The sequence below is a fragment of the Vipera ursinii genome, assembly GCF_947247035.1.
Source record: "Vipera ursinii genome assembly, chromosome: 2".
Classification (NCBI taxonomy): Eukaryota; Metazoa; Chordata; class Lepidosauria; order Squamata; family Viperidae; genus Vipera; species Vipera ursinii.
Window position 1 is genome coordinate 6059660 of NC_139513.1, and position 21575 is coordinate 6081234.

The window sequence follows — 21575 nt, forward strand, 5'->3', positions numbered from 1 at the left end:
GGCTTATATTACGGTTGGGTCTTATGAGTATTGGACAATGTGAACACCTGGTGGATGGGAGCGGGGAAATCTATTGTTTCGGTGGGAAAACCAGAGCTGGTTTCGCTTCCTCTGTGCCAATGTAAATTTTCAGTAGTCTTATACACTTGGTAAAATCATGTCCCAGGAGTTTCATCTTCTGGAAATGCCAAATGGACAGTTGACACTCCTGAAACCTGGCTTCCCTGCTGTCATCTGAAAAACTGCTACACCAGGGGTGTGAAACTGCCGGCCTGTGGGCTGGACGCATCATCAGGAAGCCACGCCCACTCCATTCCCGGCAATGGCGAAAAAGCTGATACGTTGTGCAACGTCACGAGTTAGACATGTCTGTGCTACACCAAACTGGCTCTTGCCCTAACATACACTGAAAAGAATTCACTGGCTGATTCCAGTTTATATATTTCTTTATTATTTCATTTAGTTTTTAAATGTATACGCCCCCCCACCCCCATCTCACTGCTTCAAGGTGATTCTGGGCGGGTTACAACAGTAGAAAAAGCAGATATAAAAGCATTTAAGCTTAACCATTAAATAAATCCAATCTCTCAACTCAATAAAACTAGCTAAAAAAAGAACTTCGGGAGGGGTGTGTGTGTGTGTAGGGGGAATCAAAATCAATGTTTCAGGCAGCTCCCCCCCACCCGAAAAAAAAGGCTTATAGAGATTTGATAAAGAGTTTATACCTAAACCTTAGGTGGATACCTTCCACAACACATATACCCATCAGTTTCTGCCCTGCACAAATCTTCACCAGTCTGGGAAGCTTTGGATTTTGATTGCGGCTTTTGCCACTTGGATGAGTTTTAAATTTTGTGGCTCCTTCGATGAGAATGGAGAGTTATGCTGTGACTGAAACTCTTTCCACACGCCGTGCATTGATAGGGTTTCTCCCCCGTGTGGATGCGTTTGTGAGAGGTCAAGGTTGCCATCTGACTGAAGCTTATGCCACATTCGGAGCATTTGAAAGGTTTCTCCTTGGCGTGGGTTTTTTCGTGTTCATGCAGTAGAGACCTATGAGCGAAGCTTTTCCCACAGATGGCACACGTATTCAATCTCGGTTTCGGAGCTAATTTCCCCTGGATGGGCGTTTCAGGAGAATCCACGCTCTTTGAAACAAACAATGTGTTTCTCATGGTTGGCTTCCCCTGGATTGGAGTTCTACTCGCAGAAGCTAAAGATGCGTTCGCCGGATATCTTGGGGGAGGCTCTGTCACAACTTGGAAATGAGGGCTTTCCGAAAGGGAGAATTCATCCCATCTCAAACACTTTGCCCGATCTTCCATTCCCTCGCTCTGCGGTTCCTCCTGGGTGGATCTGCCTCTTTTTAAGGAGATTCTTTGGGAATCATCCTCATTCTGCCATGCGCCCCTCCCTAGAGTAAGATTAAAAACATGTAAGAGCAAGAGAAAAGCTGAAAAGAAAATTGGTCGGCAAGTGATATTCAGCGGAAGTCAAAAGCCTCGGATCGGCCTTTCTCAACCTTGATAACCTGAAGAGGTGCGGCCTTCAACCCCAAGAATTCCCTGGCCAACATGGAAAACAACCGCTCGAAACTACAGAAAAGCGACCGCTGAAAACTAGAATAGTGAAAGCAGAGCGCTGCTTTATTGGGAAAGCACACAATTTGCAGTGAATAGTGGTGGCGTGGTTCCGACAAATGAGACAGTTCAAACCAAATGCAAGCATTGTTTCTCTAAAACGTCTGCATAATGAAACGGAACATCGGCACTCATGGAGGGATGGCAGAATCTGACCTCTCCTCCCCTTGATATGTCATATCCTGCATAATCTCCCTCCCTTCATTACATGGCATGAATCACGCATAAATCACGTCCACCAATGAGTTTTACATATGAAGTTTCACTTCCCCTTCTGTACGCTGCTACTCTTATCTTCTCAAAACTGCCGTTTGAAATCCCCTCACTTCAAGATTCAAAGAGAAGCAGTTTAAACAAAAGGCGGTCTCTTACATTGTCGGGGCAAAAACAGGTCAAGGTTTGCAGCACTGACAAGGAGCCAAGTGTTGCGTAGTTGGGAAGGTGTCAAGACTGGGACGGAGAAAGAGCCGGGTGGCTACGCTTAAAAGACTCTGCAAGCGTTTCTTTCGTACTTTCAGACTTCCAGGGCTAAGAACCCCTGCGTTTGCATTCTGATTTTTGAAATTCATCCAGGAAATCCTCAACTTACAACTTAGTGACCGTTCAAAATTACAACGGCACTGGGGGGAAAAAAGCGTGACTTATGACCGGGTTTTTTTGCACTCATCCTGACGGACACAGGATCGAAATCCGGATGCGTGGCAATTATTTTTTTCATCGTATTTATATCCCGCCCTTCTCCGAAGAGTCAGGGCGGCTTACAATCTAGGAAGCACAAATCAATGTGCTTAGCAATAGCCTTCATTCTATGTATATGCCTGCTTATTAGGGCTTTCGCCCCCCCCCCAAGCGGCATTATTACAAAGTCAGCTTATTGCCCCCAACAATCTGGGTCCTCATTTTACCTACCTCGGAAGGATGGAAGGCTGAGTCACAACCTTGAGCCTGGTGGGACTCGAACCTGCACTAATTGCAGGCAGCTGGTGTTACTTAAGGAGGCATTAGCCCACTGCTCCACCAAGGCTCATAATTACGACGGTTGCAGTGTCGCAGGGCGTGTGTGTGTGTGTGTGTCTTCTGATCGTCTTTTGCGACCTGACAAACAAAGCCAATGGGGAAGCCAGTGTCACTTAACAGCTATCCCAGGGGTAGGCAACCTCGGCTCTTTTATGACTCATGGACTTCAACTCCCAGAATTCCTGAGTCAGCATAGCTGACTCAGGAATTCTGGGACTTGAAGTCCATGAGTCATAAATGAGCCGAGGTTGCCTACCCCTGAGCTATCCCAAAGGACTTTCTGATTTTCCTTCCAAGAGGTTTCGCTTCTCATCCAAGAAGCTTCTTCAGCTCCGACTGGACGGTGGGGGATGGAGCGTGTTGCTAAAGACGATGGATTTCAGCCTGTTGGGACCCAACAGGGCGACTCACCTAAAGAGGTCAGGTTTTGGTAGTTCTCCACCATGACCTCCAGCTGCAGGGCCACCTGGCTCGCGTTCAGCACAGGACACTCTTCCTCTGTGAAATACACCGCTACGTCCTCAAAAGACAGCGGACCCTGGAGGGGGAAGGGGGGAAAAAAGGAAAAGAGGGAGAAAAAGAAAGGAAAATGGAGGGAGGGTGGAGGAAAGGAGAAAGGAAAGGGGTGGCAGGCGGGCCCAGGTAAACGTGCAGCGGGGCTGACCCATTTTAGTCCCAACCCTTTTCTCTTCTTACCAGAGTTGGCTGGGCTGAAGGAAACACATCCGAAATGCCTGGAGGCCTCGCCAGGGACCTCTCATTGCCTGTAAGTGGACAAAAACATAGTGGGAAGTTGTTGCTTCATTCGCATTTAAAAAGGAGGATTTGGACAAGACCTGCCCACAAAGCCATTGTTTCTTTTGTTCTCACAGCTCAGGAGACCTTCCAACAAACCATGCTTTGTTTACCTCAATACTGGTTTATTTTCCCTCTTGTCCTCAAAAGAGAGGTAACTTTGACATCCCTCCCCCCCCCACAAAAATGCATTGCTGTCTGCAAAGTTGCAGTGACAGAAATGCTTTTTTTTAAAAAAAAAAAAATCTTCTGCGATCCTCCACTTACAACCGATGGCTTAGCGACTGTTCTGTTACAGTGGCACCGGAAAAAAAAGTGATTTATGACCATTTTTCCCCACACTTACGACCATTGCAGCGTCCCCATGGTCACGCGATTTACGTTCAGACGCTTGGCAACTGACTCGTATTTCCGATGGGCGCAGGGTCCCGGGGATCAAAGGATCCCCTTTTGTGACCTTCTGACAAGTCAAGTCGATGGAGAAATCCGCATTCGCTTAACAACCCGTTTTACGAACTGAACGGCTGCAGTGATTCACTTAGCAAATCAGTGGAACAATTTGCTTCCAGAAGCGGTGAATGCTCCAACACTGGAGGTTTTTAAAAAGAGACTGGAGAGCCATTTGTCTGAAATGGTATAGGGTCTCCTACCTGAGCAAGAGGTTGGACTAGAAGACCTCCAAGGTCCCTTTCAACTATTCTGTTTTGCTCTATTCTATTCTATTCTATTCTATTCTATTCTATTCTATTCTATTCTATTCTAAACTTGTATTCCTTTTCCTATTCTTATAAATTTGTATTCCTATTTCTATTCCTATTCCTTTCTGTTCCATTCCTATAAATTTATATTCCTTTTTCTATTCTTATTCTATTCCTACTCCTACTCTATTCTATTCCATATTTCTATTCTATTTCTATTCTATTCTATCCTCCTATTCCATTCCATTCCATTCCATTTTATTCTCTATTCTATTTCTATTCCTATTCTTATAAATTTATATTCCTATTCCATTCCAAATGTGGCAAGAAAAATCGCACAATGGGGCAAAACTCACGTTAGCCTTCTTTCTTAGCAACATAAATTAGGGGCTCAATTGTGATCCTAAGTCAAGGACTACATGTGACATTGTGACATTTACATACTGCCAGTGCTTTTTTTGTATAAGAAAAAGGTGCCGGAACTCACACATGTCACACAACCTGCCTTGCCTATCCTACAAGGTTCCATCCAAAAAAGGTGCCGGAACTCACACGTCACACAACCTGCCTTGCCTATCCTACAAGGTTCCATCCAAAAAAGGTGCTGGAACTCCATTCTGAGCATTCTATGAGAAAAAAAGCCCTGCATACTGCAATCTCGAAGGATGCTAAGCAAATCTTATGCGTCTCTTTAACTCAAGAGTCTCCCACTCTTATTCCTCCTGTTTATTTATTCCCAGCTCAATTTTCAATGGTTCTTTTTTTTTCACCGAATCTGTAGTGCGAGACAATCTGTGTTCAAAAGCATTCACTTCTGTGGGCTTGCCAAGGTCGAGGAAAAACAGACTCATGAGTTAAAAAGGCTCTGCATCTTTTAAACTTGTTACCAAATGTCTGAAATTCACCAGGACTATCCCAGTCTGATAATCCAGAATATATGATCTTTTAGCAATAAAAACTGTTTTGAGTTTTTCTTATTCCATCCCAGTATTCGCTTAGTTTGTTAATTTTAATATGCCTGGGATTGGCATTTTTAATCTTATCAAGGAATATATATATATATATATAGCCCCACCGGCAGTTGGAAGGAAAGGAACAGCCAGACCACGCATTGCTCCTGGAAGCAGCAGGAGGAACACTCCGGCCTGATGATGACGGATGGGATTTCGTCGAAACGTCGCCACAACTTTCTGAAGATGAAAGGAACGCGGGAAGAAACCCGAGACTCTAGATCTACATATATATGTATATATATATATATGCCAATCCCAGGCATATTAAAATTAACAAACTAAGCGAACACTGGGGTGGAATAAGAAAAACTAGAACAGTTTTTATTGCTAAAAGATCAAGCTTTCGTTGGCTAACTAACTCCATCCTGACGACGTTGGCAGTTAGCCAACGAAAGCTTTTAGCAATAAAAACTGTTTAGGTTTTTCTTATTCCATCTGTGTTCGCTTAGTTTGTTTATATGTGTGTGTGTGTGTGTGTGTGTGTGTATGTGTATGCACATATGTGTGAGAGAGATGAAGACCATAACAGTCTTTCATTCTTACCCTGCAATATGGCATCTTCGTTCTCAAAGATCTGCTTGAAGAATTGTCTCTGTCCTGCATCTGAAGGAGCCGCCTTCTTAATTTGGGGGAAATCGTTAGAAGCATCCACAAACAGACCCTGCAAAGCAGTACCAGATATCCATACAAGGTGGGAACAGGAGAGCAAAAAAGACAACTGTGTAGCTGGGGGGGGTGCTTTGGGGAGGAACCGCAGGAAGAAAAGTTTTAAGTTACGGAGGGGGTAGCCTGTATTCTTCCCCAGCTTTTGGCTCTCTGGCAACAGCATCTGGAGGTTCTGATCAGAGAGATCCTGGTGGGAGGCAGTGACCCAGAACGACGCCACTGCTCCCTCGGTGGCACAAGCATCTCAGAATCTCCTCCAAAGGGATGCTGCCGGCCGAGACCACAAGATCCTCCAAGGGCCACACGCCTTAGGTGTTAACGTGAAGCCTTCCCGAGCTGGAAACGTGTCAATCGCTCGCTTCGTGGTCCTTGCCAGTTACCACCAAGCTGTCCTCACCTGGATTTTCGGCTTCTTGTCCTCCGCTTGGCTCAAGAGGAAGCCTTCGGCCAGGGCCACCGCCTGGGAACAGGTCTCCGCGCCACATTCCCTGATCCAGCTCTTCATGTCGGGAGGGAGGATAGTCAAGAACTGCTCCAGGACCACCAGGTCCAGGATCTCCGCTTTTGAATGCTCTCCTGGCTTCAGCCATTGGCAACAGAGATCATGTAGCTGGCTGTAAACCGCCCGGGGCCCAGCGCACTTCCGGTAGCGGAACTGCCTGAAATGTTGACGCTGGACATAGGAGTTACCTTTCTCTTCCCCTAGGATTCTGTTGACATTTTTTTCCCAGTGTTCGCCACCAGGGCTGGGAGCTGCCTCAAGGGCCCCTACTGAATCCACAGCTTCCTCCTTCGATGATGCCGGGGTCAGCACCGTCTCCACCAAGATTCGAAACATCATCTCCCGTCTCACTCAATCACTTTCTTCCCGGCAATATCTGAACGGCTGTAATTGAACTGAGAGGAAGTTGGGGAAAAACTGCTCAGGGATTGGCAGTGTGGGTGTTTTTTTTGGGGGGGGGGGGGAAGCGATGGCACCACTCAGGAAGTCAAGGATTAAATTACAAGGCGGCCATAAAGGATGTGAAGTATCTCTCTGTAAACAAAGGAGACAATGGAGGAGACAGATCAGAGGCAAGACGACACAGCAGGCAATACCACAAGGAGTTCTCTGGTACAATAGCCCAGGCCACTTACTTTGCTTAGCTGATAAGTCACATTTGAATGAATGAATGCATAAACGACAATTATAGCTCACAGACACACACATACCCAAGTTAAAAAAAGACGAACTATTAAATAACCTGCAGGAGAATGAGAGAAGAACAGTGCCACACTAGTGGACGATCACTCTTAAATATAAGCCAGCAAGTGTGCGGCGGCAGCCAAAAAATGCTAATACAATCAATCCTGGGTTGTAGAAAAAGGGGCACAGAGTCACAATCACGTTTTGTATGAATTCCGCTTTGTAAACCCCTTAGTATGGCCGTGCCTGGAATACTGCATCCCGTTTTGGTCACCACAACTACAGAAAAAAGATGTTGAAGCTTTGGGAAAAATTTAATAAATAATAATAATAATAATAATAATAATAATAATAATAATAATAATAATAATAAAAGGGCAAAGAAGAGCAACTAAGACGATTACAGGCCTGGAGACTAAAACATGTGAAGGACGGTTTGCAGGATATGGGCATAGCCAGTCTAGAGAAAAGAAGGAGTAGCAGGGAACATGATAGCAGTATTCCAGTATTTGAGGGGCTGCCACAAAGAGGAGGGGGGGTTGTCATTTTATTTCCCAAAGCACCAGAAGGCAGGACAAGAAACAATGGATGGAAACTAATCAAGGAGAGAAGCAACCTGGAATTAAGGAGAAACTTCCTGACAGTGAGGACAATTAACCAGCGGAACAGCTTTGCCTTCAGAAATTGTGGGTTTTTAAAGAAGAGAACTGGCAAGCCACTTGTCTGAAATGGTATAGGGGTCTCCTGCTGGAGCAGGGGGCTGGACTAGAAGACCTCCGTGGTCCCTTCCAGCTCTATTCTAATGCTGATTCTGATTCTTCACTACACAAGCAGTCCACAATTATTTTGCCAAATCCCAAGGCACACCTTCTGCAGGCTTCCAATGCAAACATCAGCAGTAGGTTTTTAGGCTCTTAGTCTGGAAGAGTTTGAAAACTCTGCAAGACTTTCACATATAATTTTCCTTCTCACCACAAGCATAACCAACTCAGAAATCTTAAAGACTACCCAAGGAGCTGCTGATACAGTTCTGCTGTTGTTGTTAGCTGCGAAGTCCTGTCCGACCCATCGCGACCCTATGGACAACGTTCCTCCAGGCCTTCCTGTCCTCTACCATCTTCTGGACTCCACTGAAGCTCACGTCTACTGCTTCAGTGACTCCATCCAGCCATCTCATTCTCTGTCGTCCCCTTCTTCTCTTGCCCTCAACCTTCCCCAGCATTAGGTTCTTCTCCTGTGAGTCCTTCCTTCTCATTAGGTGGCCAAAGTATTTGAGTTTTAGCTTCAGGATCTACAGTTCTACAGAGGAATTATTGTGTCTGTGATCTGCACCTCTACAACTGCCTGGTTTGGCACTGCAACCAAACAGGAGAGACACAAACTTCAACGGATACTTGGGCCTGCAGAGAAAAAAATAACAATTGCAACCAGCCTGGTTTCCATTGAGGACCTGTATACTGCATGAACCAGAAAAGACGGTTGGGAAGATATGTACAGACCCCTCACATCCTGAGCATAAACTATTTCAACTTCTCCCCTCAGGATGACGCTATAGGGCACTGCACACCAGAACAACTAGACACAAGGGACAGGGTTTTTTTCCCCACCATGCCATCACTCTGCTAAGCAACTAATTCCCACAAGACTGTCAAACTACCTAGTAGGGCTGCATTCATCTTTACTATTACCTATTTTCTTATCTTCTTATGACTATTACTTTGTTACTTGCATCTTATGATTTATATTGAGGGTGTTATTTAGTACCCTAGTGTGATTTATGTTGATTGCTTATTTAGTATCCTATGACCAGTGCTTTTTTTGTAAAAGAAAAAGGTGCCGGAACTCACACGTCATACAACCCGCCTTGCCTATCCTACAAGGTTCCATCCAAAAAAGGTGCCGGAACGCCGTTTTGAGCGTTCTATGAGAAAAAAAGCCCTGCCTATGACTATCACAAAGTGATGTATCTTATGATTTATGACGATTGTATTTTATGATTACGGTCATGATTTATCACTTGTTGCTTGTATGTACACTGAGAGCTTAGGTGCCAGAGACAAATTCCTTGTGTGTCCAATCGCACTTGGCCAATAAAGAATTCTATTGTCTACGGAGATTCTCAGTCATCCAGCTCATAAATAAACCTTTATTGTCAAAGTACAACATGTGTACATTGAGATTAGCTGAGCCTCCCCCCCCCGTGCCCTCTCCCCCCAACACACAGTGACAACAAACCCTCCATCCCACCACACTATGTGAACCAACTACACCACACACCGGACTCCCAAGTCAATCCCAAAGATGCTTTTTCCATGAGGCAACTGGACTTCCTTGTTTTTCTTTGAAAACGTTTCGCTTCTCATCCAAGAAGCATCTTCGGCTCTGACTGGATGGTGGGGAATGGAAGGATTTATACTCCTTGCAGACAGCTTGCAGACAATATGACCAGCTGTCTAGAAGGAGTATAAATCTTTCCATTCCCCACCATCCAGTCAGAGCTGAAGAAGCTTCTTGGATGAGAAGCGAAACGTCTTCAAAGGAAAAAAACAAGAAAATCCAACTGCCTCGTGAAAATGCATCTTTGGGAAAGAATCCTATTCTAATCTAGTCTACATTCTCTTTTATTTTGTACGTGCTGCAGTTTTAAGTCTGGGAGGAGGTCTGAGCAGCTGAAGGTTGAAGTCCCCATTAGACCATGGATCTCATTTGCTGCTTTTAGGTCAGTCTCTCGCGGTCTCTCTCTCTCTCCGACACACTCCACTAGGTTGCGATGTGGTTGAAATGAAGGGCAGACTCCCACATAAGCAACTTTGAGCTCTCGGAGATAACACAGGGGTAAAAATGCCTTAAACCACTGTAAGCAAATAAAATACACGCGCCTCCCTTCAAGCCAACCTCTGCCTCCTTTAACCTCTCCTCCTTGGTAAGGAGGGCTGACATCCCCGAATTGTAGCCCAGAGGAGGGAGGGGCTCCTTCCCAGGGAGCAAAGGGACAAAGAGAAACTTGGAACCTCTGGTATGCAGGAAAAGGACAAAGGGGGGGATTCCCACCCCAACCCCCCAACCCCACCTTTCACACTCCTTTCACAGTTATGCAAATGGATGTTTTCAGCCTGGCGAGGCTACAGTTCTTACATACTGAATTCAACTTTACTCCGCTGCTGCTGCTTCTGCAAGGCCAAAAACCTGTTTTTCCTTCTCCCCTCCACCTATTTGCAAACTTGTTCCATTCTGAAACAACAGACTGCCAAAGGAACTCAAAAGCCAAGGCAGAGCCTTAGAAGAGAAACCCCTTGGGAAGCTTTCTGGCCTGGCCTAAAGGAAGGATTTGTATATTTATTTATTTGTATGGGTCTCTCTCCAGGAAATCCTAACCAGATCAGCCTGCCTACTGCACCAAATCGGGGGTGGGGGGTGGGTGGGGGGGTGTAAAGCCGAGGAGTAGCAAAAACCTTTTCCTCCAAACTCTGGACCTGCAGGTCCCCTTCCTTTTGGAGCATCAAAATGCAGGCCTTAGACCCGGTAATTATTACTCTTAATTGTCTGTAACTTATGATTAATGATTGTAATTATGATTATGACCTATGACCTGCTGTTTATATGTACACTGTGAGCTTATGCACCGGAGACAAATTCCTTCTGTGTCCCAATCACGTTTGGCCAATAAAATATTCTATTCCTCTTCCTCTTCCATTCTATTCTGTCTCTATTTCTATTCTATCCTATCCCTATCCTATTTTTTATTCCTATTCCTTATTCCATATCCTTTTCCTATGTATCTTTATCCCTATTCGATCCTTATTCTATATTCCATATCCTACCCCTATTCTATATCCTATTTCTAACTTATTTCTATTTTCTCCCTATTTTCCTATTGATCCCTACCCTATTTCTATTCTATCCCTATTCTACATCTGTCCTATCTCCATTTCTATTCTATTCTATTTTCTATTCCTATCCTATCTCTATCTCTATTTCTATTCTATCCCTATCCTATATTCTATTTTCTATTCCTATCTAACCTATTCCTATTCTATCCCTATTCTATATTCTATATCCCATCCTATCTCTATCTCTATTCTATATCCTATTTCTAACCTATTTCTATTTTCTCCCTATTTTCCTATCGATCCCTACCCTATTTCTATTCTATCCCTATTCTACATTCTGCATCTATCCTATCTCTATTCTATTCTATTCTATTTTCTATTCCTATCCTATCTCTATTTCTATTCTATCCCTATCCTATATTCTATTCCTATCTAACCTATTCCTATTCTATCCCTATTCTATATTCTATATCCCAGCCTATCTCTATTTCTATTGCTACTTTTTTTTCTATTCCTATCCTCTCTCTTCTTCTTGTTGTTTAGTTGCGAAGTCGTGTCCGACCCATCATGACCCCATGGACAACATACCTCCAGGCTTTTTGGTACTGTCCATGGGGTTTTCATGGGAAAGATACTGGAATGGATTGCCATTTCCTTCTCCAGTGGATCACATTTTGTCAGAACTCTCTGCTACGACCTGTCCCTCTTGGGTGGCCCTGCACGGCATAGCTCATAGCTTCATCTGAGTTACGCAAAAGCCCCTTCGCCACCACAAGGCTGTAATCCATAAAGGGGATCCTACCTCTATTCCTATTCTATATTCTATATCCCATCCTATCTTTATTTCTAGTCTATATTCTATTTTTTCAATCCTATCCCCTCTCTATTTCTATTCTATCCCTATTCTATATTCTGTTTTTCCAATCCTATTGTTCTGTTCCAGCCTACGACCGGCCCTGTTGGAATGTCAGGGACAACCCCTTTTTATATTCAATAAATAGGCTGGAACTAATCCAACCAAATTTATTTGCAAAAGCTAAACGAACAAGTTCAAACAAAAGTTAAACAAATACAGACCAAGACTTTTATCAGAAGCTCTTCAAACGGTTGCCTTCAGCAACCAGCACCTCCCACACATTCCCCTTTTAAACAGCAGCTCAAGGCGTGGCTTCTCATCGCCTTCTCCCGAGTTGCCTCATTGCTTTCCTTTGCTCAGTTCTGCTAGATTGCCTCCTGCTCCTAGCGTCCCTGAACAGAGCCAGCTGTGGATCGTCTTCTTCCAATCCTTCAGGCTCACACAGCTGGGTCTGAGGAGGAACAAGTCAGGAGGGGCCTGGCTGAGAGTTCTGCCGTGCATCAGAACCTTCTCTGACACCAAAGGCTCTCCAAACCCCTCCTCCTCCTCCTCAGAATTGTCCGACTCAGCTGCCAAAACCACAGGCAGACGCTGAATCACAACACCTATCCTCTATTTCTATTCTATCCCTATTCTGTATTCTATTTTTCCAATCCTATCCTGTCTCTATTTCTATTCTAAAAGGTTCCCCCGCACATGTGTGCTAGTCGTTTCTGACTCTAGGGGCTGGTGCTCATCTCCGTTTCAAAGCCGAAGAGCCAGCATTTGTCCGAGGATGTCTCCGTGGTCATGTGGCCGGCATGACTAGACGCCAAAGGTGCACGGAACGCTGTTACCTTCCCACCATAGTGGTCCCTATCTTTCTACTTGCATTTTTATGTGCTTTCAAACTGCTAGGTTGGCAGAAGCTGGGACGAGTAACAGGCGCTCACTCTGTTACGCGGCATTCGGGATTCGACCCGCCAAACTGCCGACCTTCAAATCAACAAGCTCAGCGTCCTAACCCAGTGAGCCACTGCGTCCCTATTGCTATTATATCCCTATTCTATATTCTATTTTTCCAATCCTATCCTCTACTTCAGACATGTCAAACACAAGGCCCGGGGGCCAGATCTGGCCCGTGAAGTGGTTTCATGTGGCCCGCGAAACCATCCTGGAAACAGTGAGGGAACGGCCCCCTCTGCCTTGGCCCTGGCCCAGAGACCCTCCTTCTGCCAGAGACCCTCAGATCTGTCCCACTCCTGCCCAGGCCCCCATAGGCACCCTTGATGCGAAAGATGTAGAGCTGGCCACGCCCACCCAGTAGGCCATACGCACTCTAGCCACACCCACCCAGTAGGCCACGCCCACCCTGGCCATACCCACCCGGCCCCCTGAGGGCAACCACAATGCTGATGCGGCCCTCAATGAAATTGAGTTTGACACCCCTGCTCTACTTCTATTCTATCCCTATTCTATATTCTATTTTTCCAATCCTGTCCTCTATTTCTCATTGTTGTTAGCTGCGAAGTCATGTCCAACCCGTCGCGACCCTTTGGACAATGTTCCTCCAAGCCTTCCTGTCCTCTACCATCTTCTGGAGTCCATTTAGGCTCACGCCTACTGCTTCAGTGACTCCATCCAGCCACCTCATTCTCTGTCGTCCCCTTCTTCTCTTGCCCTCAATCTTTCCCAGCATTAGGCTCTTCTCCAGTGAGTCCTTCCTTCTCATTAGGTGGCCAAAGTCTTTGAGTTTTAGCTTCAGGATCTGGCCTTCTAAAGAGCAGTCAGGGTTGATCTCCTCTAGGACTGACCGGTTTGATCGCCTTGCAGTCCAAGGGACTTGCAGGAGTCTTCTCCAGCACCACAGTTCAAAGGCCTCAATTCTTTGGCGCTCAGCCTTTCTTATGGTCCAACTTTCACTGCCATACTGGGAAGACCATAGCCTTGACTATACGCACTTTTGTTGACAGGGTGATGTCTCTGCTTTTTAGTGTGCTGTCTAGATTTGCCATGGCTTTCCTCCAGAGGAGCCAGCATCTTTTAATTTCTTGGCTACACTCCCCATCTGCAGTGATCTTGGAGCCCAGGAAAATTCTATTCTATCCCTATTCTACATTCCATTTTTCTAATCCTATCCTCTCCTATTTCTCTTCTATCCCTATTCTACATTCGATTTTTCCAATCCTATCCTCTCTCTTTCTATTCTATCCCTATTCTAAATTCTATTTTTCCAATCCTATCCTCTCTATTTCTATTCTACATTTGATTTTTCCAATCCTATCCTCTTTCTATTCTATCCCTATTCTACATTCGATGTTTCCAATCCTATCCTCTCTCTATTTCTATTCTATCCCTATTCTACATTTGATTTTTCCAATCCTATCCTCTCTCTTTCTATTCTATCCCTATTCTAAATTCTATTTTTCCAATCCTATCCTCTCTATTTCTATTCTACATTCGATTTTTCCAATCCTATCCTCTTTCTATTCTATCCCTATTCTACATTCGATGTTTCCAATCCTATCCTCTCTCTATTTCTATTCTATCCCTATTCTACATTTGATTTTTCCAATCCTATCCTCTCTTTTTCTATTGTACATTCGAGTTTTCCAATCCTATCCTCTTTTTCTATTCTATCCCTATTCTAATTTGATGTTTCCAATCCTATCTTCTCTCTATTTCTATTCTATCCCTATTCTACATTCGATTTTTCCAATCCTATCCTTTTTGTATTCTATCCCTATTCTACATTTGATTTTTCCAATCCTCTCCTCTCCTCTCTCTATTTCTATTCTATCCCTATTCTACATTTGATTTTTCCAATCCTATCCTCTATTTCTATTCTATCCCTATTCTACATTCGATGTTTCCAATCCTATCCTCTCTATTTCTATTCTATCCCTATTCTATATTGTATTTTTCCAATCCTATCCTCTCTTTCTATTCTATCCCTATTCTACATTTGATTTTTCCAGTCCTATCCTCTTTTTCTATTCTACATTTGATTTTTCCAATCCTATCCTCTTTTTCTATTCTATCCCTATTCTACATTCGATTTTTCCAATCCTATCCTCTCTTTTTCTATTGTATCCCTATTCTACATTCGATTTTTCCAATCCTATCCTCTCTTTCTATTCTATCCCTATTCTACATTTGATTTTTCCAATCCTATCCTCTCTCTATTTCGATTCTATCCCTATTCTATATTCTACTTTTCCAATCCTATCCTCTCTCTATTTCTATTCTATCCCTATTCTACATTCTTTTTCCAATCCTATCCTCTCTCTATTTCTATTCTATCCCTATTCTATATTCGATTTTTCCAATCCTCTCCTCTCTCTATTTCTATTGTATCCCTATTCTACATTCGATTTTCCCAATCCTATCCTCTATTTCTATTCTATCCCTATTCTACATTCTTTTTCCAATTCTATCCTCTCTATTTCTATTCTATCCCTATTCTACATTGTATTTTTCCAATCCTATCCTCTTTTTCTATTCTACATTCGATTTTTCCAATCCTCTCCTCTCTCTATTTCTATTGTATCCCTATTCTACATTCGATTTTCCCAATCCTATCCTCTATTTCTATTCTATCCCTATTCTACATTCTTTTTCCAATCCTATCCTCTCTATTTCTATTCTATCCCTATTCTACATTGTATTTTTCCAATCCTATCCTCTTTTTCTATTCTACATTCGATTTTTCCAATCCTCTCCTCTCTCTATTTCTATTGTATCCCTATTCTACATTCGATTTTCCCAATCCTATCCTCTATTTCTATTCTATCCCTATTCTACATTCTTTTTCCAATCCTATCCTCTCTCTATTTCTATTCTATCCCTATTCTACATTGTATTTTTCCAATCCTATCCTCTTTTTCTATTCTACATTCGATGTTTCCAATCCTCTCCTCTCTCTATTTCTATTGTATCCCTATTCTACATTCGATTTTCCCAATCCTATCCTCTATTTCTATTCTATCCCTATTCTACATTTTTTCCAATCCTATCCTCTCTCTATTTCTATTCTATCCCTATTCTACATTGTATTTTTCCAACCCTATCCTCTTTTTCTATTCTACATTCGATGTTTCCAATCCTCTCCTCTCTCTATTTCTATTCTATCCCTATTCTACATTCGATTTTCCCAATCCTCTCCTCTCTCTCTCTTATCCTATCCCTACTCTATATCCCATCCCATCCTTATATCCCTATCCCTCTTCTCTTCTCTTGGGCTATCGGAATGCAGAGCCCAGCAACAGGAGCAGATGCTGAACGCCAGGAAGAGGGAAGAAGAGGGAAGGGGTGGAAACAGAGAGGCCTAGGTCTATAACCACTAGACCACACTACCCCCGCTGGGGGGGTTCGCGGCGGCTCCTCTCCCCCAGCCCGCCAGCGGCCTTTGCGCCGATCCTTCGCCTCCCTCCGTCTCCTCTCCCTCCGGGCAAGGCCCGTCGCCCACCTACCGTCCGCGCGGAGACCCCCAACCGCCGCCGCCGCCGCCGCACGTGCCGAACGCCAAACGGCTTTTTCTCCTCCGGCAAAAGAGGGGAAGGGGGGGCATGGCTGAGCCCATTCCCGTTTCCGCCCCAGCAGGTGCCCCTCTAGGAAGCGAAACTCTCTGGCTTTAACCCTCGGCGTGCCGCGCTCCCCACCGGCGAGAGGAAGGCTTCGGCCAGCGGCGCCAAGAGCGGTCCTTTTTTTTTTTTTTTTTTTAATACGCCTCCTCCTAAGCGTGGGGGGAGGGGGCGGCGTCTTTACGCCTCCAGACTACGGTTCCCATCATCCTGGGCCGTTGCTTTGGAAGAAAAGGAGGCGGCTAATTCTTCTTCTTCTTCTTCTCCCCCCCCCCCCCGCTTCTCCCGTGTGCAACGGTTACCCGCAGGGGGTCTTCAAACTCGGCCCTTTTATGACTCATGGACTTCAACTCCCAGAATTCCTCGGCTAACGTGCCTGGCTGAGAAATTCTGGGAGTTGAAGTCCATGAGTCATAAAAGGGCCGAGTTTGAAGACCCCCCCTGGGTTACCGTTTCTTTGCCATAGCGGGGAACGCGAAGGGTTAACAGCCGTCCTCCAGATTTTAAAAGGAATTTGCAAAGCAACAAACAAGATGAGGCGGGCGCAGACCTGCGCTTGCTTGCTTGCTTGCTTTTTTTTTTTTTGGGTGGCCGATCGACCCAGCGACAAAAAAAAAGTTTTTGCAAAGGAAAACCCATCAAATGAAAGGTTGAAATAAAGTGGCGAGTACATAGCAACGGATGAAAAAAGAGAAAAAGAAATCAAGAAGTGACTTCCGATTTTTTTTTTACCGCCGATATAAATGCATTTTTATATATTTGTGTGTGTGTGTGTGTGTATGTATATGTGTGTATGTATGTCTATATATGTATGTATATATATATATATATGTATGTATATATATGTATGTATGTATGTATATGTATATGTATATATGTATGTCAGATAAAGGGTATGACTGACTGATGAGAACATAAAGAGTTCGAAATGATCATCTCAGCCTCCCAAAATTCTTTATTAGCAATTTGAATAATTTGCACAAATAATGAGCTGTCATAAGTTGACTATATCCTGTGGATAAGCCTTGAGTCAGGCCAAAAGAGGAATGAAAGAGTTAATTAGCAAGGTACACTCAAAAAGCCTTGACAAATACTTAACACACATTTGCCTTGCCTTCTAGCTAATAAAAGAGAGAAAGAACCTGTGGCTCACGAAGTTAAAACAACTGCCTAATACAGACATGTCAAACACAAGGGGGGGGGCAGATCTGGCCCGCGAAGCCATCCTGGAAACAGGGAGGGAATGGCCCCCACTGCCTTGGCCCTGGCCCAGAGACCCTCCTTCTGCCAGAGACCCTCAGATCTGTCCCACTCCTGCCCAGGCCCCCATAGGCACCCTTGATGCAAACGATGTAGAGCTGGCCACGCCCACCCAGTAGGCCATATGCACTCTAGCCATGCCCACCCAGTAGGCCACGCCCACCCTGGCCATACCCACCCGGCCCCCTGAGGGCAACCGCAATGCTGATGCGGCCCTCAATGAAATTGAGTTTGACACCCCTGGCCTAATATATAATCAGCCCAGGTTCGAATCTCAGATAAGGGGTATGACTGACTGATGAGAACATAAAGAGTTTGAAATGATCATCTCAGCCTCCCAAAATTCTTTATTAGCAATTTGAATAATTTGCATATACACACACACACACACACACACACACACACACACACACACATACACCCACAGTGCTTTTTTTCTAAAAGAAAAAGGTGCCAGAACTCACACATGTCATACAACCCGCCTTGCCTACCCTACAAGGTTCCATCCAAAAAAGGTGCCGGAACTCCGTTCTGAGCATTCTATGAGAAAAAAGCCCTGTATATATATATATATATGTATATATTCTTAATAATTTTAAAAATACGAATCCCAGGCATATTTACTTAAAGTATAAAATCTTTGAACACCGGGATGGATAAAACAGTCGTTTATTGCTAAAAGATCACAATAAGCAATAAAAAGGAACTGTTTAAAGTATATCTACCTAATATTGTACCTAATGTGTACATATATACATTTTTATATATTTATGTGTATACACACACACACACATACACGTATGTTTTCTGAGGTTTTCGCGGGTGTTTGTATGTAGATCTTTGGTCATTCGGGTTTTTTCCCATGTAGAATTGGAGATATCAGGGCAACATTTCGACGAAATCTCATCCGTCATCCTCAGGCTGGTGACTGTTCTTCTGGGAGAAGTGTGTCATGAGGATGATGGATGAGATTTCGTCGAAACGTTGCCCTGATACCTCCAATTCTACGTGGGAAAAAACCCAAATGACCAAAGATCTACATATATCTACATATCTACATATATCTACATATCTACATATACATATCTACATATACATATACATATACATATATATATATATATATATATATATATATATATATATATATATATATATATATATATATATATATATATAATCAGATAAAGGGTATGACTGACTGATGAGAACATAGAGTTCGAAATGATCATCTCAGCCTCCCAAAATTCTTTATTAGCAATTGGAATAATTTGCATATACATATATATATATATATATATATATATATATATATATATATATATATATATATATATATATCACTAGCACGGATGATGCTACCTAGTTAGGTTAATGAAATGCAAGAAAAACAAGCAAGCTCAGAGACCACTAAGGTACACCTCATTTATATTTTATCAAGAAGCAAATGGATGGAAACTAATCCAGGAGAGAATGCAAAATGACCAGCTACCAGCAAAGAGTATAAAATCCTGCCATATCCCACCATCTAATCAGAGCTGAAGAAGCTTCTTGGATGAGGAGCGAAATGTCTTCAAAGACAAACATGAAAGCCCACTTGCCTCTTAAAAAAAGGACCTTTGGGATAATCAAGGAGAGAAGCAACCTAGAACTAAGGAGATGTTTCCTGACAGTGAAAATAATCAACCAGCGAAACAGCTTGCCTGCAGAAGTTGTGGGTGCTCCATCACTGGAGGCTTTCAAGAAGAGACTGGACACCCACTTGTCTGACACGGTGTAGGCCAGATCTCCTGCTTAAGCAGGGGGCTGGACTAGAAGACCTTCGAGGTCCCTTCCAACTCAGTTACAGGTAGTCCTCGACTTATAACAGCCCATTTAGTGACCGTTTGAAGTTACAAGGGCACCGAAAGAAGTGACTTACGACCATTTTTCATACTTGCGACCATTGCAGCATCCCCATGATCACAAGATCAAACTTCAGATGCTTGGCAAGTGACTTGTATTTATCACGAATGAAGGTGACCATACACGTCTCCGTTGCAGGATCCAATCTGGGTTGGTCACTGTTAACTTCTTTAATAGTGCTACAGCGGTGTTCCCTGAAGATGGGCTCCAGCACGAACCCAAAAGCTCAGAAGACAAAGCCTCAGCTGGAGGTTGTTCTTGAAAATTATGCTTCGCTTGGCAAATGGCTGTCAACCGCATTTAACGAGGCTGTTCAATTTCCATTATTGTATCACCTTCCATTGAGATCGTTGGCCAAGGTATATGAGGCGGTCTACTACCTCTAGTTCTACTCCAGATATAATTTTTTTTCCTTCTTTCTTTGGTGAATTTATCAAAACATCATCAGTGACGCACCCAGATCGGACCCTGCGGCGCATATTTACGATGGCTGCAGTGATCCTCTTTTGCAACCTTCTGACAAGCAAAAGACAATGAGGAAGCCGGATCCACTGAACAACAGTGTTACTCACTTAACAACTGCAATAGAAGAAGCAACCTGGAATTAAGGAGAAGCTTCCTAACGGTGAGGACAATGAACCAGTGGAACAGCTTTGCCTCCAGATGTTGTAGGTGCTTCATCACTGGAGGATTTTAAGAGGAGACTGCACAGTCACTTGTCTGAAATGGTATAGGCTCTCCTGCTTGAGGTTGGACTAGAAGACCTCCAAGGTCCCTTCCAGCTCTATTCTACAGTATATTATATATTCTATACCATTCTGTATTCTATTCTATTCTACATTCTATTCTATATTCTGTATTTTATTCTATATTCTATTCTATATTCTCTACTCATAATTCACTTAACAAGGGTGGGAAGAAAGGTCATAAAATGGGGCTAAACACCACTTCACAAATGTTTCACTTTCCAGTTTTGGTCACCACGATGTAAAAAAGATGTTGAGACTCTAGAAAGAGTACAGAGAAGAGCAACAAAGATGATTAGAGGACTGGAGACTAAACCATATAAGGAACGGCTGCTGGAATTGGGTATGTCTAGTTTAACGAAGACAAGGATGAAGGGTGACAGGATAGCAGTGTTCCAATATCTCAGGGGTTGCCCCAAAGAAGAGGGACTCAAGCTATTCTCCAAAGCACCTGAGGGCAGGACAAGAAGCAATGGATGGAAACTAATCAAGGAGAGAAGCAACCTAGAACTAAGGAGAAACTTCCTGACAGTTAGAACAATTAACCAGTGGAACAACCTGCCTCCAGAAGCTGTGAACGCTCCAACACTGGAGGTTTTTAAGAAGAGACTGGACAGCCATTTGTCCGAAATGTTATAGCGTTTCCTACCTGAGCAGGGGGTTGGACTAGATGACCTCCAAGGTCCCTTCCAACTTTATTATTATTATTATTATTATTATTATATAATAATAATAATAATAATAATAATAATAATAATAATAATAATAATAATAATAATAATAATAATAATAATGGTGGGCCCAGTTGTGGTCATGAGGACTAATCATATCATAATAGTGAAGTTGGAAGGGACCTTGGAGGTCAACTAGTCCAACCAACCCTGCTCAGGCAGGAAACCCTATACCAGGGGTAGGCAACCTCGGCTCTTTTATGACTCATGGACTTCAACTCCCAGAATTCCTGAGTCAGCTGATACTTAACAAGCATTTGTCATTATATATATATATATATATATATATATATATATATATATATATATATATATATATATATATATATATATATGTGTGTGTGTGTGTGTGTGTGTGTGTGTGTGTGTGTGTGTGTGTGTATGTGTATGTATATGTATATGTATATATATGTATATATATGTATATATACATGCATATATATATATATATTTATATATTTTAAAAAAAACCTCCAGACCTTTGATCGCCACTATCCCAATTAGCCCAGATTGCAAGGACCGCGGAGTATCTGCAGGAATCTGCGAAGCTGCAGAGCAAAAACGGGAAGCGCCCAGGCTGGAACGCCTGCACTGGTTAAAGGATAGGAGCGCGGATTCCTAGAGAGGCAGGAAAAAGGACAAAGCGGAGGCGGGGTTGGGGGGGGAGATA

At 43.4% G+C, this 21575-nt stretch overlaps 1 protein-coding gene across 2 annotated transcripts; it reads right to left on the reverse strand.

Moving 5' to 3' along the window:
- Positions 1-428: 428 nt before the first annotated feature.
- Positions 429-21506, reverse strand: LOC310635914 (zinc finger protein with KRAB and SCAN domains 5-like). Of its 2 annotated transcripts, none has more exons than XM_083355297.1 (6): positions 21385-21506; positions 6227-6865; positions 5707-5824; positions 3354-3421; positions 3069-3195; positions 429-1414 (listed from the first exon to the last, which is right to left on the reverse strand). In XM_083355297.1, the coding sequence occupies exons 2-6, from the start codon at positions 6668-6670 to the stop codon at positions 846-848; spliced, it is 1326 nt and encodes a 441-aa protein (XP_083211423.1). In that variant the 5' UTR covers positions 6671-6865; positions 21385-21506; the 3' UTR covers positions 429-845. The 2 variants fall into 2 exon arrangements, with proteins under 2 accessions (XP_083211423.1, XP_083211422.1); XM_083355296.1 differs by lacking the exon at positions 21385-21506 and adding an exon at positions 16153-16668.
- Positions 21507-21575: the final 69 nt, after the last annotated feature.

Excerpts from the sequence above, each read along its gene's own strand:
- LOC310635914 (XM_083355297.1), bottom strand. The coding sequence starts at position 6,670 with ATGATGTTTCGAATCTTGGTGGAGACGGTGCTGACCCCGGCATCATCG. Across the intron at positions 5,825-6,226 it reads ACAAGAAGCCGAAAATCCAG|GGTCTGTTTGTGGATGCTTC; the intron begins GTGAGGACAGCT and ends ACTGCTTTGCAG. Across the intron at positions 3,196-3,353 it reads CTTCAGCCCAGCCAACTCTG|GGTCCGCTGTCTTTTGAGGA; the intron begins GTAAGAAGAGAA and ends TTCCCCCTCCAG.